The sequence below is a fragment of the Mycotypha africana genome, assembly GCF_025528875.1.
Source record: "Mycotypha africana strain NRRL 2978 chromosome Unknown BDF20scaffold_1, whole genome shotgun sequence".
Lineage (NCBI taxonomy): Eukaryota > Fungi > Mucoromycota > Mucoromycetes > Mucorales > Mycotyphaceae > Mycotypha > Mycotypha africana.
The window spans coordinates 390,281-405,809 of record NW_026515725.1 but is presented as its reverse complement, the minus strand read 5'-3'; the positions used below and the strand labels follow the sequence as shown (position 1 = coordinate 405,809).

The window sequence follows — 15,529 nt, the reverse complement described above, 5'->3', positions numbered from 1 at the left end:
TAGAATTATACTTCTTGACTTGTTTTACCTTCACTTCAAGCATTGGTCCGTACGGTACTACGTCAAAAAGCTTAGTGAATAGGACTAGATGATGCCATCAAAAGATAATACTTACAATTTCTGTGAATTATCATATAATTAACAAAATTTAAGAGTGATTTAGGTAGCATGGAAACTCTGACTGTCAAGTAGTTTTCACTGAATCAACCAATGACAAGAAGTCTCGAAAGTTGGACACAGGTGCCCTTTCAGTCTTATGTAGTAGGTAGGAATGAGGATATTCATGTTTACCTCTTTGAAATATTTGTATCACTTAAATAACAAAAGATTTTGAGGTTACAATGGATGTAGAAAGGTAATTCTAGCCCACCTTCACATCTTTTTATCCGTCACAAACATTATGTTAATATATCTCATAAAACTAAAGTAGTTTAAGTATTATACTTGGTCGAAATACTCGTGTTATAATAAACACACATGCAAACTTTAGAGAGGTAAAGGAAAAAATGGTAATTATACGTGCACCATTTCTTTTCAACCAAAATAATTCTTAGAGACACTTTTACTTTTCTTTCTTTCATTGTAGTTTCGTAAATATTAGGATGTACTTGAACTTGCTTGTAGGAAATCCCTCTCTTTGGGAATGGAAAATGTATTTAGCTCAGTAGTGGACACACCTGGCTGTGAGGATGTACCGTTTACCTTTACTGGGTCTTCGCTATCCTTGCCCTATGGCGAGTCTGGGGGCTACTTTCTGGGGTTGATTCGCTCTCACCTTCACGCTGGTTAACCCTGTGAGGATCAAACTTTCTGTTTGAGATATCAAGAAGAGCTCATTAGATAATTATTATTTTCAAATTTCAAGATCATTAAATTGAATAAACTTAACGTCGTTTTTAATAGGTCTACCTTTCTCATTATGAAGTTGGGCTCATGTGGTAGCATACGGTTTAATTCTTCTTGGTAAAGCGCAAATCAATATTAGTATTATGAGTTACCTCTTACAATACACGACTTTAGTGAGAAGTGTTGGTATATGTTGACTGTTCTTGAGGACAAGTGGGTAATAAGCAAATGTTCAGTTATTGTGGGTTGAGAAGCAATATTAATAGAAAATAAATTCTCAAAGTATTGTAATAAAGGCAAGGCCATGTCTTAATCGTTTCTCTTTTAAAAAATCTGCCAGCGTTTAGTTCCGCCTTTGACTCAAAAGAAAAAAAGAAAAGAAAAACGTCTCCAGTGATGTGGTTGGCCTTTGTATTAATAAGAGGAGCAACTGGGAAGGGACAACTACAGGAATACCTGCTTTTGTAGAAATTGATAGGGCTCGTGCTCCATCTCACGCCATTATCGATGCTATCCACTCCTTCAGTGTTATTTATATGGTAATGAAACTTCCCTCCACCTCCTTCACCAAGGAAGGTGAAGGCTCTAAAACCTGCGGAAATCAAAAAAGAGAAAACTTGCAAAGAGCAAATAAAGAGAAGGTGAATTATCAGAAGATTATGTCTATGTTGAAGGTCTTGATGATAAAGAAGCTAATAAAAAACCCTCCAAAGGCACCACTGCGGCTCATTTCATAAAGTTTGTGAACGAACTACTTGACATTATGGATATAGATAAACGCCTAAAGGGCTGTTATATTTTGATGGACAATCGTACCAGTTACAAATCACATCTCATGATGAGAAAAATTGGGAGTTGAGAATACAGGGTCATGTATTTGCCTCCGTATCCATCAGAGGTGAACGCAATTCAAAACTTGGGGCTATTGTAATGTTTTTATAACACTATTAAAAATTCTGAATCAGCCCTTTATTGTAATTGTCTACTTCAATCGCCATTGTCGTGGCTTAGGCTATTTCAACCAATTAGAACTCCTCACTGCAAAATTTTCTTCGTTTTAAATTGATTTTCGGCTAGAGCGGTATGGTTGACTCCTCCTCTTTTACGTGTTGTACGTTTTTTGTAAGTGTTCAGTTTGCAGCATCAGCAACGGGAACAGTAATATAGTTACGAAACATTCAGGATTTACCAACACATAATATTGTTCTTGCAGAATAAAGACCAAAAAATTAAAGATGGCTCCCGTCAAGTCCAAGAAGAATGCTGAATCTATCAACTCTCGTATCCAGCTCGTTATGAAGTCTGGTAAATACACCCTTGGTTACAAGTCCACATTGAAATCCATTCGTCAAGGAAAGGGTAATGTATCATTTATATAAGTTCTAAAGACTACTTTTTTATCTCATCATCGGGGGGCAGGAGCCCACAAAAAATCATAGTAGTCGTTCTTGTCCCTTGGGCAGAGAATGTACCCCCGAACCGTGATCTAATCAACCATAATTTATGTTCTTTCTACAGCCAAGTTGATTATTATTGCTGGTAACTGTCCTCCTCTTCGTAAGTCCGAGATTGAATATTATGCTATGTTGTCCAAGACTGGTGTCCACCACTACAACGGTAACAACATCGATCTCGGTACTGCTTGTGGTAAGCTTTTCCGTTGCAGCGTTCTCTCTATTACTGATGCCGGTGACTCCGACATCTTGACTGCCCAATAAGTGTAGCTAGTCTTTTTTTTTGTCAACTTGTAATGCATTTAGCATGGACAATAAACAACAATCTTTAAGAATAGAAAGCTTTGATGTGGTTTATTTGATTTGTAATTGCTGTAATCGTTGGGATACAGTTTCTCTTCCCAAAGTTTCCATTGTCTCCGCTATGCCGGCCCCTACTTGTGTACCTGTGATACAGTAACGGATGGCCATCATAATATGATTAACGTTGAGATTATGGTTCTCTGCCAATGAAATTAGCCATGGTTTTATAATCTTTGCTTCAAATGCGTCAAGGGTTTTTAACTTGTCTGAGAATTCATTTGACAAAACTAGATCTACATTCAGATGTAACAGCATTTAATAACTGCAAGAAAGCCATTAATAGGGGATGTCAAAATACATTCTTACCTAGAGCGGGTTGCTTCACTTTCTTCCTAAGAGCAATAGCATCTTTTGTTTCATAATCAGGCTCCTTGAAAAAGTAATAGCATAATCGAGGTATATCTGAAATATTACGGATACGCTCCTTTTATGAAAAGAGGAATTGAAATTTCAGTTCTTCCCTTTACGTTGTTGTGCTTGTTTTAATATTGCTTCCATCGTTTTGCGATCCTTACCTTTACAGTATTGATCACTTTCTTCAAATAGCTTCTATTCAATCTATACTCGTCGTTCGTTCCTTTTAAAAGGCCTTGGTATTGTTCATGAACTGGAGTTTTTAGAATATCAACCAAACTATCCATTCCTTCAGGTGTTTCCGCTCTTTTCAACAAATGATGCTTATTGACCCAATCTAGCTTTTGTTGATCGACAATAGCTCCTGAATGATTGATATCCTTAATGTCAAACTAGAAGGCACGTTTAGTCCTTCCTTTCCATTTAATTCAACCACACTGATTCGATCGTTACCTTTTCAATCATTTCATCCATAGTAAATAAGCCCTCATCATCTGTGTTGGGATTCCAGCCTAGCAATGCCACAAAGTTATTGACCGCTTCCGGTAGGTAACCTTTCTCTATATAATCCTCCACGTGAGCATCACCTGTTCTTTTTGACAATTTCGTTCCTTGTGCCTTAAACAACAACGGTAAGTGAGCAAATTGCGGCGGTTGCCAACCAAATGCTTTGTATAACAAAAGATGCTTCGATGTTGAAGAAAGCCATTCTTCGCCTCTCAAGACGTGTGTGATCTTCATCAGGTGATCATCAACTACATTGGCCAAATGGTACGTAGGGTATCCATCGCTTTTCAAAAGAATGGTGTCATCTATGGTTTTGTTGCTAAACTTGATTTTGCCATAAACCAAATCTTGATGTTCTGTCACTCCTTCGTAGGGTATCTAATAAATTATCCCATTAATTTTTTCTTACTATTCAAGGAACAAATTCATTACTGTCTCTATGTCTTACCCTTAGTCGAACAGTGTAGGGCAGATTCCTCTCCAGATTCTGTCGGATTTCTTCTTCACTCAAAAAAGAACAATGCTTGTCATATGATATAAAATTGCCATTCTTTTGCCTCATTTCTTTTACTTGAGCTAATCTTTCGGGTGTGCAAAAGCAACGATATGCATGTCCTGAACTCAATAGTTGATGAGCATATTGTACGTAAATATCTGTTCGTTTGGACTATTGCGACAGAGGAGTATAGAAGAGAAAAAGTTAATTTCAATAGAAGGGCCATTACTGCTTCTATTTAATTTTTTTTCTTTTACTTGATAATATGGTGTATACGGTCCTTCTTTGTTTGGACCTTGATTATAGAAAAATACACATCATTTTCATCAGTCATCCTAATCCCTAGTATCAGAAATGAAGTACAACCAAAATAAAAAACTTCTATTGCCGTAGCTAACCTTCATCATAAGAAATACCCGCCCAATCCAATACTTTTAACAAATTCTCGACAGCTCCTTCCACAAACCGATTCTAAGAATTTTTACTCTGTGTGAATATAACAAGGCTCTATGCCCTTCCCTCACATTAAATAGATGCGACAATATATTGAACTAAAGTAATTTACTTGATCAGTATCTTCAATACGAAGAATAAATTGTCCACCAGTTTTCCTTGCTAAGAAATAATTGAATAAAGCTGTTCTTAAACCACCTAAATGTAGGTATCCAGTAGGGCTTGGTGCAAATCGAACTCGTGCAGCAGTAGCAGCATTAGAGGCGCTACATGTAAAATGCGTCCTCGTAGTGGCTGCTGTAGCCAATCTAATGGAGTTACTACAGCGAAATCTGGTCACTGATCGTACAAGGAACAACATTGAAATGGAGAGAGAATTTGCTTTGGCCCGTCAAAAGCAGGAACTCCAGGGTCGAACAACGAGATGCAAAGGCAGGAAAAAAAAAACTGTAAATGCAGACAAAGAGCTCTGGGTTTTAAAAAAAAAGCAACACCATATGCTAGGAATCACTCAAAGGATGTACCTTTCGTTTAAGCCTTTACGTTTGTCATGCAGGAAGATCCTTCAATTTCAAACAATTTCGACAACAAATCAAACGCAAAAAGCAGCTCTAACAGCATGAGTCGTGAATTTAAATTGGGTCCTGATCATGAATACCGATTTGAAGTTGACTTTCAGAACAAAGTTCAAATCAAACTTGTTGAAGGTACAGCTGAGATCTTCGGTACCGAATTAGCAGTAGGCAACACATACACTTTTTCAGGAAGAAAAGCAGCTGTTTACACCTGGCACGGTTGTACGTTGGAAGTAAACGGCTCTTGCCTTGTAGAATATACCGCTAGCGAGACGCCTATGACCAGCTATTTAAATACTCATCTTGCGTTAGAACAATTGAGAGAGAGAGCAAAAAGTGAAAGAGAGTTAGGTCCACGCGTGTTGGTGGTGGGGCCACATGACGTAGGCAAAACGTCCCTATGTAAAGTACTGGTGAGCTACTCGCTTAAACAAGGAGGAAGTCCTATTTATGTGTCTTTGGATACGACTGAAGTAAGTCTTAACATTTTTTGATTGTCTGCATGTCCATCTGTTAGAACTGCACATTTATTAACCATCTACTCTGTCATGTTCGATAAAATATACTGAAAAACAAAGGGGTCTATTACAATGCCAGGCACACTAACAGCGACTTCTATCAGTAATATCATTGATGTAGAGGAAGGATTTGGATCATCCGCTACGACAGCTGCATCGATGGGCTCTTCTACCATGCCTCTAGCTTATTATTACGGTTTTGAAAGCCCTGACGAAAATGTCAAGCTGTATAAATTAGTTACAACGAAGCTAGCAGAAGCAGTAAAAAGAAGAATGGCCATGGATGACGAATGTCGCAACTCCGGCATTATTATCGATACAGCAGGATTAATAGATCAAGTCGGATACGACATAATACAACATATAGTAGAACAATTTGAAGGTAAAGGAAAGATGAGTAATAGTAGACCTGAGAAAGAAGACACGGTTTCCGCTATTTTTCTAGACCTCTGACATATTTCTTCCGATTATAGTGAATGCATTAATTGTTCTAGGACATGAAAGACTTTATAGCGACATGTCTAGAATATATAAAAATCAAAATGTATCTGTAGTGAAACTGGCGAAATCGGGCGGTGTGGTTGAAAGAGACAAACAATTTAAAACTCTTCTACAAAGAGCAAAAATCCGCGAGTATTTCTATGGCACGCCCAAATGTGAATTATCACCCTATAGCATGCTGGTCAATAACGCTGATGTTAAGATATGGAGAGTTGGAGATGTGATAGCTCCAACCAGTGCTTTACCGCTGGGAATGGAGGGATCTTCAAACGAAACACAAGTGGTCAGAGTAGACAATTATGACATGTGCTTTAACTCAATCTTGGCTATTTTAAATGCTGATGATGATGAACCGGAGAATGGATTATTGGAGTGTAGCGTGACAGGTTTTATATATGTGTATGTATAATAAGACGAATTTATGAGCTAGTTTTACGTTGGGAAAAGCAGAGCTTAAGACCTTATGGATTTTATTTTTTGTAGATCGGATGTCAATGAAGAAAGATGTAAGTTGACTATTTTATCACCATCGCCTGGCAGACTACCAAGAAAACATTTGTTGATGGGTTCCTTCAAGTGGATGGAGTCGTAAAATATTGCTAAATTTAGCTACTTCGCTATACAATGGATACCTGGCTTATAAAAAGCCATTTCTAATTACTGCAACTGCATAGATAAATGAAAAATAAAATAAATAGAACGGAGGTGGTGTTAACTCTTAAAAACTTTTGATACTTCTTTGCATTTTAAAGGACTTTCCGTACTTGTCGAAACTTGCACGGGAACATTCAAAGTCCTGTTTACCTGAAGTGCATTCTGTAATAGGGTACATACAGTTGACCGAGACTAGTTTGCTTTCCTTAACAAAAAAAAAAGATACATTGTATTGCATTTTCACCTTGAAGGTTGACTGGTAGGATTATCGTAAGTTCGTTCCTGCTCCTGAGTGGCAAAGAGGTACCGAGAGATCGCTGCCAATGCAGGCGACGGTCAGTTTCATCGTGTTTCCATTCACTTTCACCTTCCAAAAGTAGCCCACAGAGTATTCAAATGTCACAATTAAGGATTCTGTGGTGCAAGTGATAGCGATGACTTTACCTTAAAACATTACTAAGGATGACTTGGACAAAGACAAGTACTAAGCCAATGTAAAGTCCCTAAGATCGAACGATTGTTCTTGAAATGATTTATGTAATGTTTCTTCCGTATACGTTTATTTGGAATCGAAAAGGAGTTTTGAAAATCAACCATTTACAGCCGAGATAAGGTTGCTAATAACCTGTTTTGCTTTTATCTCGTAAAGCTTAATAAACTAAACTCAAAGTCAAAGTATATAAGAAGTACATGTCTTTGTTTAGTTATTACCCACCATTCAATCTCAAAAGCAAAGAGGGAGTGCATTGCCTGTATTCTGTTTCCCCCTGGTCTTTTCGCTGGCGGTCTCTGGAGACTTGTACTCATGTAATCGTTTACATAAGCAACCTTTGTAGCAGCATGTCTTAATTGTGTCTCAGTATTCTGCCGCTCCTTTCTCACCAAGTCGTTCTAGGTTAATGGCCGATGGTCGTAATACACGGTTGAAAGGCTATGATATTGTAATTTACTAGCACAGAACTATTGAAATCAGTCCTTTTACTGCATCCTTTCCTTTTATTTCATAAAATATTTCCTATGGAACTTTTTGCTCGATTGTATTTATCTGCACTAGTTCCATAAGTTTTTCAAAAATATCAAATGCTATATCAAATATATATTGGGAATCGTAACATCATTAATGGTTAATCTATAGATTTTCGATACAGTGTTATGGTATAGTTGTAACTTAGCCTCTTATATAAAACTACTACCATCCTTGCCATCCTTCTAAACTAGATTCAAATAAGTCATCTTCTCCACCTTCAACCACCTGACAAATGGGTGTAAAAGCAGATCTTCCTTCACGACTCTTAATATAGTTCTGTGCATATTCCAAGCCATGTTTCTTCTCTTTACGACTGGCATTGCGTCCAATCCATGTATAGACTTGATGTCCAACGTCAAATACGAAAACATCATTGGTATCAAACATATCTTTTGTAATTTTGCCTTCTGCAACCATTTCAAATTTCAAATGTCCCAAACCTACAGGTCCGGAACTACTGAGACGTAACAATTTCCTGTTACTTAGAATATCCTCTGCTTGCTCATTATCCTGGGAGTCTTGATCTTCTTCATCCGAAATGGGGCCATTAGAGCCTAACGCCTCAAAAAATTCACGTTCACCGCTACCTCTGCCTTGCTCAACAACTACCATTTCTCCTTTTCCATGGCGATCAGAAATCAATTGGGAAATATATTCAGCTGCTTTAGCTCTTTCAATTCCGTTAGCTTTGGATCCTTGCCATTGATAAATCTTATCTCCTGTGTCCAATACAAAGACTTCAGTTGAAGAAAGACTTTCGTAACTGAGGGTGACTTCGGAAATTACAACAGCGCCTCTGGTACGTGAGCCTGCCAATTGTCTGGGCCGATGGACTTTCAAAAGACGTGTAGGAATGCTTTCTTCTTCTTCAACATGATTAAAACCACTGGCAAATCCGCCCTTCAAATAAGTTAATGTGTGAAAATAACTTTTAAATAAAGAAGATTCTTGAAATTGAACTTCACGATGTTGAGTAGCATACGTATCAAGAACTTGAATGGTCAAACGTTAGACAAGTTTTGTCGTGCCATATATTATACTTTCTTTCAATTTTCTTCTAAAGGAATGCTTACTCACAATCATCAAGTTCTACGGTTTTATAAGCGGCTGCACCGGCTTCATCTTGGCTTGTTTCCATTCCGAGCCAAAAGTGAATATTATGCATGAAACCATCTGTATTTTCCTTCTTGGTTGTCTACATGTTTTGCTGTAAGTCATTGTTTCTCTAATTGAGTTAGAAAGCTACTCTGCCTTTACCTTAAGAATAACATAACTGTCACCATCGTAGAAGTAGCCCATTTGCTTTTCAGGCACCTTTATAAGATTGAAATTTTGAACTCTCCAAATCCACATACCACTGTTTGTTTTCGTTGGGGCATTTATTACTCACTTGTAATTTGGATTTAAACTTAATTACAGAACTTACATTTGATGACCTATGGGCGAACTTTCATAATTCCATGCTGTCTCTAAGGCTCCTTCAGCTTTACGATGTTCTCGTTCCAGTTCAGAGCCGAAGTTAGCTAGATTTGTTTCATCAAGGCCTAAAATTATTCCCAACAAATAAAATTCATTCAGTTAACGGGAATTCAGCTCGTTTAAAGATTCTCATGTGCGCGTAATAGCTTACACCAAGTTGAGTTTTTAAGCATATTTTATGGATGTCCGTTATGAAATAGTAGATTATAAGAGGAAAGAAGAGGAAATTAGGGTTTCAGTAAAATGATTCAAATCAATTCAGCGGGCTGGTTTCTATTTTTAGCAAAAGAACGCTTATCACAAAAACCGAGCATTTAGCGATGAGAATACATCAATAAGTTATAAACGGTATGTGAATTTTATATTTATTTTATCATTTACGGTAGAAAATCACTCTTGGCGAAAATAATAATAGTCTTAATGTAAGGATCGTTGACATTTTTTGCAGCAATAGTCAGGGCACCATTACCTCGATCGTTTTCGTTATGAAATTGCTCCCCAACATGATATTAATACTTATATCAGTCATCGTATTATGCTGATATTCTGAATGAAGTTTATCTCAAAGTTTTGCTCAGCATGGCTCTTAATCGTCTTTCTCTAATAGATAGGAAAATGTCATCGCACAGCATCCATCGTTGTCGGTTAGTTAAAGTTAATTTGACACAGTAAAGTATCAAATCTTAAAATGTGCTATTGATGCTCCTACCATTCGTTTATTTCCTTATTACTACTTTTTAGACAGAGAAAATGGTGCACAACAGTTCTTCTTCCGCTAGTATTCTCTTAGAGGATTGGCTCGTCAAATTGTGGGGTTGAAATAAAGAAGCAACATTTTCAACGCTCCAAATCATTTCGTAAAGGTATAAAACCTAATTCAAACACGGTATATTCTTCGTACACTGACGTGAACATAGCAAAACTTTTTGCGAGCTGAAAGCTTTTCTTTTATTCCTATTATACAATATATCATTGCCATTGGAGGCATTACCAATGCCAGTCTCGTTTCAGAGTTTTAATCAAATTCAAACAGAAAGAATAATGCTTGTTATAAAATCATTTGTACATAAAAACGATATTCGTTTGTAAGATAGATGGTCTTCTCCCATCCTTAGTATTACGATAGTGTAAGTAGGCTATATTAAGCAGAATAATTAAAATTATTAAGCATGTAGACCTGTAAAAAAATTTCTTTGTTATCTGCTTTGCGAGCTCGAATTATGGAAACAATAAGCATAGGTATATACTTATCTATAGTTATACTTCGTAGTTCAACACTTATTACAATTTGAATACAATGTAAATTTGTTCTATGTTTATTACAGTTTATTAAAGAATTTACAGTAAATCAAAAAAGCTTCTATAACGAGTTTGCCGTATTATTATCATATTCCTTTTGCAGCTTTTCTATCGCGTCATATACCCTTTGAGTCAATTCGATCCTTGCTTCCTCTCTTGTCAATTTTCCCAACTTCCAAGAATCTAATATATCACCATACGAAACAGGATCACCATACACGATCGTAATAGGCTTGCCTACATGTGCCAACTTTGTCCCGTATAACGGTTTAACCAAATGCATTCCTTTATGCCAAATCGGTATAACAATCACTGGTTCTCGATTGTCGCCATCAATCTCCTTAGAATTTGACATTGTGTCTGCAGAAACAGCATTGCTGCTATCCATCAAAATTCGTCCGATTCCCCACTTAAATCGAATCATTTTTCCATTGTTATCTTGAGATACCTTCGCTTCCGGATATATATGAACCCAGCCTTTTTTTTGTAAGTGATGGATGCTAAAATCTAGTGCAGGTTGATAGATGCCCGCGCCGCGAATGGTAGGGATAGTTTGACCAAATACGAAAAAGTAAGATCGAAAGCTATATATTGTTCTGGAAATTCAGTATGCTTTCAATTCTTCATTTATGTTGCATAACTTGGATGAATGAACGTACACAGAAGTATAACATATGTCAGCAGCACCAAGTACCCAACGCATTCTTTCGGGTGAGAAAAGAACACTTAAAGGTAATACTCCCCATAATACTGGATCATCTAATACTGATTCATGATTAGACACTAATGTAAAAGTGTTCGTATCATTATTGACCATTCATTTCTATCCCTTTTGCTCGGTTGAAGTATATAATCGTTGACATACCAGTAAGAATACCTTTCTTACGTTGTGGGTCCTGCAAAATCCGCAAAAATTGTTCGAGCCCGTGTACTTTCGTGTCATTGAAATAGCCCAAAAATAATTTTGACAAAGTACCAATTGATCCAATAACGGTTGCTGTCATGAATCTCCACATAATACCATCTTTCTCTTCTTGTATTGTAAAAAAAGCTTTTTCTTCCTTATCCAGTATGGTCGGTTTCAATTCTGAAGATGTTGACGAAGGTTGATTTTGAGCTGCTGCTGCTGAATTAACGGTAATCGTATTTGTGGCGAATCGCTTCCGTATTGGTTTCGGTATACTCTCCCAAACAAAAAGTGGAGGTATGTAAGGTACTGGAGGCACTGGGTTATTTCGAGCCGGCTTATAATACCAATATGTTACGCCCATGGTTGCCATTGTGGCTAAACCAAGGCGTTTGGCTCGTGACATGTTTTTAAACAGACGATGACATGTTGAAGTCATGACATATCCTTTCCACGAGAACGAGTTGTTATTCTCTTTTCTTTACTTTCTTTTATTTTCCCTTTGATCGTTATACTTCCAACTGGAAGAACGAGTGGAAATGAATAGATTAGGGGTGTGCACAGCGAAAATCTCTTGCAAGCGTCATACCACTTTTTGAAAGTGTGACGCCAACCTTTTGCTTAGAGGAAAAATCTGCAGCAGGTAATGAACCCCTTAATAAAAGTGTTATGTAGCCTGGGCTTTCTCACTCTGGGATAGACATTGTTTACAAACATTATCAAATTCTGAAAGTGTAGTCTACATAAATTTTGACTTTCGGGCTAATTTTGCCCAAAATTTTACTTGCGCAAGTGCTTGACTGAGCCACAGGAAGTCTCTTAGGGTATGATAAGGAATATATCATGTTTAAGAGCCATTCAATAACGGTTCTGATATGTAACACGGTTGTTACAGATTAACAAACAATAATCCGTACGACCAGCTTTTATTCTGTAATTTTTGAAGTACGCTGTTTGGCATTCATACTATATAAATAGAAGTGTGATATGGCTAGTCAGTGATATAATCAAACACTAAGCAAGGTTATAAATTGCATACACTACATACATTTATATACTAGGAGACATCTAAAAAGAGAAAGAATATTTATTAAAGCAAAACAAATGAAAACGCTCCAGAAGATTACGATACATGAAAAAAAAAACTGATTGTTTTCTTGACGTAAGGTCATTTACCAAAGGAAAGAACTATGGGAAAGTTAACGGCTGAATCGATTTTTTCATATTTTTCAATTGTTTGTAAGCTGAGAAATCGGGCAATTTTTAAAGACATATTGCAAATACTACATGTACCCTACAAGCATGCTGCTATGGATATGTTATGCCAGCCATGTATACAAACAGTCAACTTCGGGCAAAAAATTATGGTCGGTAGGAAACCGATGATTTATTTATTATATGACCGTAAGAATTGTGAAAAAAATAAATAAGTGACTAAAACTAAAGAAAAAAAGAAAAAAAAAAACAACCTTGGAATAAAATCAACGACATAAAGAATGGTATCTAATAATCGTTACTGCGTGTACATGTACGGATAACGATATAACAGAAGAAATCTATACATTATTATTGTTCGTTAGACAATAACAATGGTCTTCTCTCACCCTCGTTTTCTGCTTCTTCATTGGTGATGAAAGGCCATTTGAGAACACCATTGAAGTAGAATGTACCTATCACTAACACAATAAAACCAACCACTTGAATCCAAGAGAAATGTTCCCAGCCCAAATACAAGGACACCATCCAAATAAATAAAGTTCGACAAGCATCAATAGTGCTTCTAGCAGTAGCTGATACTGCAGAAGTTATGGACAGCCCAAACCAGTTGAAGAAAGCAATAGAAATGCTAATAGCCAAACCAGTTTGCCAAACAAGAGCATGATCAAAGAAATCATGGAAGCCTTGCACCATATCAAAAGATGGATGTGTTTTACTCAAAGTAATGTGAAGGATGGGCATGGCGGCTAATACTGATATAAGACCAAAGGAGCCTTCAAAACCTACTGCTTTTAAGGGCGTAATACGATAACGGCTCAGGATCTTCTCTTCAATTACAAATTGAGATGCGGTAAAAAGTTGGGCTCCAAGGACCAAACACACACCCAAAAGAGAAGCAAAGTCGAGTGAGGATGATGTATCAGTATTTTCACCATCAAAGACGACATCTTTGGGCTTCTTTTGAGGCACTAACACAGAAGAAAGACCAACAATACCGACACCAACAACGACCATTGTTAATGAAAACCATTCGTATAAGCGTAGACGGCGCTTCAAGAACATATAACTGAATACACCGGTGAATATCACTACAGCACCCCTTAACATCTGATATACACTAGCTGATGTAAGAATTAAACCCACATTCATTACCTATGGCATTGTAAATTTGTCGTTCACTGATTAAATACACATTCATGCCAAGCTTCTCATCATATTGCTCTATGTAAATCAGCTGCTTCCTAAACTTACGGTTGTCGCCGTTAAATCACATAAAGTAGGAATCCAAAATAGAAGAGCTTTCCACCCTTTCAATTCTGGAAGATCCTCATCAACAATTTTTACGTGCTCTTGGTTTACTTCATCGACTACGCTCGCAGCATCCAATTGGTTCAGGGCTGAGGGTGGAGGTACCGCCGCTGGTACCTTTTGATATTTACTTACCCGTTGTTGTTGCTTTTCCTGATATAGTTGATATAGATAGACGATCCATACAGCGAACTCACCTACAAACATATTTAAACTTTAAGTAATTATATGCATATTAGTTATCATTGACATGCAATCACAAGTATTACAAACAAACAAAAGCTTATTTCTTATGCCATGCGTTACGTTTGCCAGATAGGTTGTTCAAAATAGTGCCGATTTTTTGGGTTCGGATCATCGCAATTGCCAACACATTGCATGTCTTGGAATTTGTTCAGTATAGTATTACAGACACCTTGAAGAAAAAGCAAGAATAATGGATAAATGAGCATCCAATTGTTATTAATGTCAATGTATGTATATTACCTGATACGAGCATGCCCGTCACCAGAATAAGTGTAGTGGTAGCGTTTTTAGGCATTGTTAACGTTATTGGATTTATACTCGTTCTTCTGTGTGCGAAATCAATATTTTAATGAATAAAAAAAAGAAAAAAAAAGGTAAAAGCCGTAATATGAATAAACGACAGAAAAGAGAATATTATATACGCAATAGGCGTCCAAAAAGGAGAAAAGCATTCTGCGGAGAAATATCAAGCAAAGGATTAGTGGTTATCTGATGAGGTCTTTTTAAGCAATTTTATTATAAGTTTTTCTCAGGCGACCGAAAAGTGCGACTTTACACTGTAGCTGACTTATTTTTATTAAAGATGATGTGGTCATAAGATATCTATATCTTTGAAGAGGAACACAGACAAAAAAAAAACAAGAAAATGACTACCAGTTACTGTCTGCCATCCCAATGTATGCTATTTACATGTATCTTAAGCATTCAGAAGTCTTCAATGGGACAGGCGCTGTAATGCCAAGATGAAATGTTGGTTTGTATGATTTGCACAACTCTGGTATTGATTCTCAAAAATAGAAATGCAACTTTGCTTGACCAATCAAAAGCTCAACTAACTCTTCAATTATAAAAGTTTTGCAAAGCCTTAAAATTTATCTCAAATTCTCTTGCAGAATTCCGTATAAAAGAGGAGCATATTTCCTTTTTCATTATGAGAGTCTTTGGTTCTGCACCGTTAGCTGCTTCTCCCTATAGTGAGCAAACTTATCTGCGAGTGTTATCAATCTATTGTATTCCATGATTTGAAAGTTCATGAATGACAATGGTTATATTCTTCAACAGTGTCGATTTGATGCTAGTGTAATACTAGACATACAAATACTGATTTGTTGCATTATCGTTGAAAGATTATCGGTAATGATAAACTACGGTCTGTGAAAATAGTTCAAGTGCGGGCAATGAATAGGTTTAGAGGAGTTATGATATTCTCTTGGGTGCTTTCTTTGGAAATAGCATAGCAATGTTAAGCTCATGATTGGGAAAAGTATGAGAAAACCCCTGAGAGCGTACATGTTTTCACATGGTGTTATTTATATGTTGGTGT

General features: G+C 36.9%; 6 protein-coding genes across 6 annotated transcripts; 2 read left to right on the top strand and 4 right to left on the bottom strand.

Moving 5' to 3' along the window:
• Positions 1 to 2,081: 2,081 nt before the first annotated feature.
• On the top strand, positions 2,082 to 2,564 carry BDF20DRAFT_810592 (60S ribosomal protein; the record flags this gene model as incomplete). Its single annotated transcript, XM_053076607.1, has 2 exons — positions 2,082 to 2,205; positions 2,365 to 2,564. The coding sequence occupies 2 exons, from the start codon at positions 2,082 to 2,084 to the stop codon at positions 2,562 to 2,564; spliced, it is 324 nt and encodes a 107-aa protein (XP_052940179.1).
• BDF20DRAFT_841593 (glutamyl-tRNA synthetase) lies at positions 2,406 to 4,898 on the bottom strand. Its single transcript, XM_053079456.1, has 8 exons — positions 4,586 to 4,898; positions 4,419 to 4,491; positions 4,278 to 4,315; positions 3,973 to 4,191; positions 3,471 to 3,902; positions 3,179 to 3,409; positions 2,970 to 3,087; positions 2,406 to 2,896 (listed from the first exon to the last, which is right to left on the bottom strand). Exons 1-8 carry the CDS (start codon positions 4,832 to 4,834, stop codon positions 2,655 to 2,657), a joined length of 1,602 nt encoding a protein of 533 aa, XP_052940178.1. The 5' UTR covers positions 4,835 to 4,898; the 3' UTR covers positions 2,406 to 2,654.
• A 194-nt stretch (positions 4,899 to 5,092) lies between these two features.
• On the top strand, positions 5,093 to 6,659 carry BDF20DRAFT_812600 (Pre-mRNA cleavage complex II protein Clp1-domain-containing protein; the record flags this gene model as incomplete). The annotated part of the gene is made up of 4 exons (XM_053076802.1): positions 5,093 to 5,521; positions 5,627 to 5,948; positions 6,061 to 6,466; positions 6,551 to 6,659. The coding sequence occupies 4 exons, from the start codon at positions 5,093 to 5,095 to the stop codon at positions 6,657 to 6,659; spliced, it is 1,266 nt and encodes a 421-aa protein (XP_052940177.1).
• Positions 6,660 to 7,910: 1,251 nt separating this feature from the next.
• On the bottom strand, positions 7,911 to 9,299 carry BDF20DRAFT_810651 (uncharacterized protein; the record flags this gene model as incomplete). The annotated part of the gene is made up of 5 exons (XM_053076612.1): positions 7,911 to 8,345; positions 8,487 to 8,740; positions 8,862 to 8,943; positions 9,006 to 9,105; positions 9,175 to 9,299. Coding segments are annotated over 5 exons (996 nt in total), but the record flags the coding sequence as incomplete, so codon positions are not given.
• A 1,288-nt stretch (positions 9,300 to 10,587) lies between these two features.
• On the bottom strand, positions 10,588 to 11,542 carry BDF20DRAFT_812341 (acyltransferase-domain-containing protein; the record flags this gene model as incomplete). The annotated part of the gene is made up of 3 exons (XM_053076772.1): positions 10,588 to 11,110; positions 11,186 to 11,309; positions 11,392 to 11,542. 3 exons carry the CDS (start codon positions 11,540 to 11,542, stop codon positions 10,588 to 10,590), a joined length of 798 nt encoding a protein of 265 aa, XP_052940175.1.
• A 1,457-nt stretch (positions 11,543 to 12,999) lies between these two features.
• On the bottom strand, positions 13,000 to 14,500 carry BDF20DRAFT_903850 (uncharacterized protein; the record flags this gene model as incomplete). Its single annotated transcript, XM_053082947.1, has 4 exons — positions 13,000 to 13,803; positions 13,903 to 14,173; positions 14,266 to 14,374; positions 14,446 to 14,500. The coding sequence occupies 4 exons, from the start codon at positions 14,498 to 14,500 to the stop codon at positions 13,000 to 13,002; spliced, it is 1,239 nt and encodes a 412-aa protein (XP_052940174.1).
• Between the last annotated feature and the right edge of the window lie 1,029 nt (positions 14,501 to 15,529).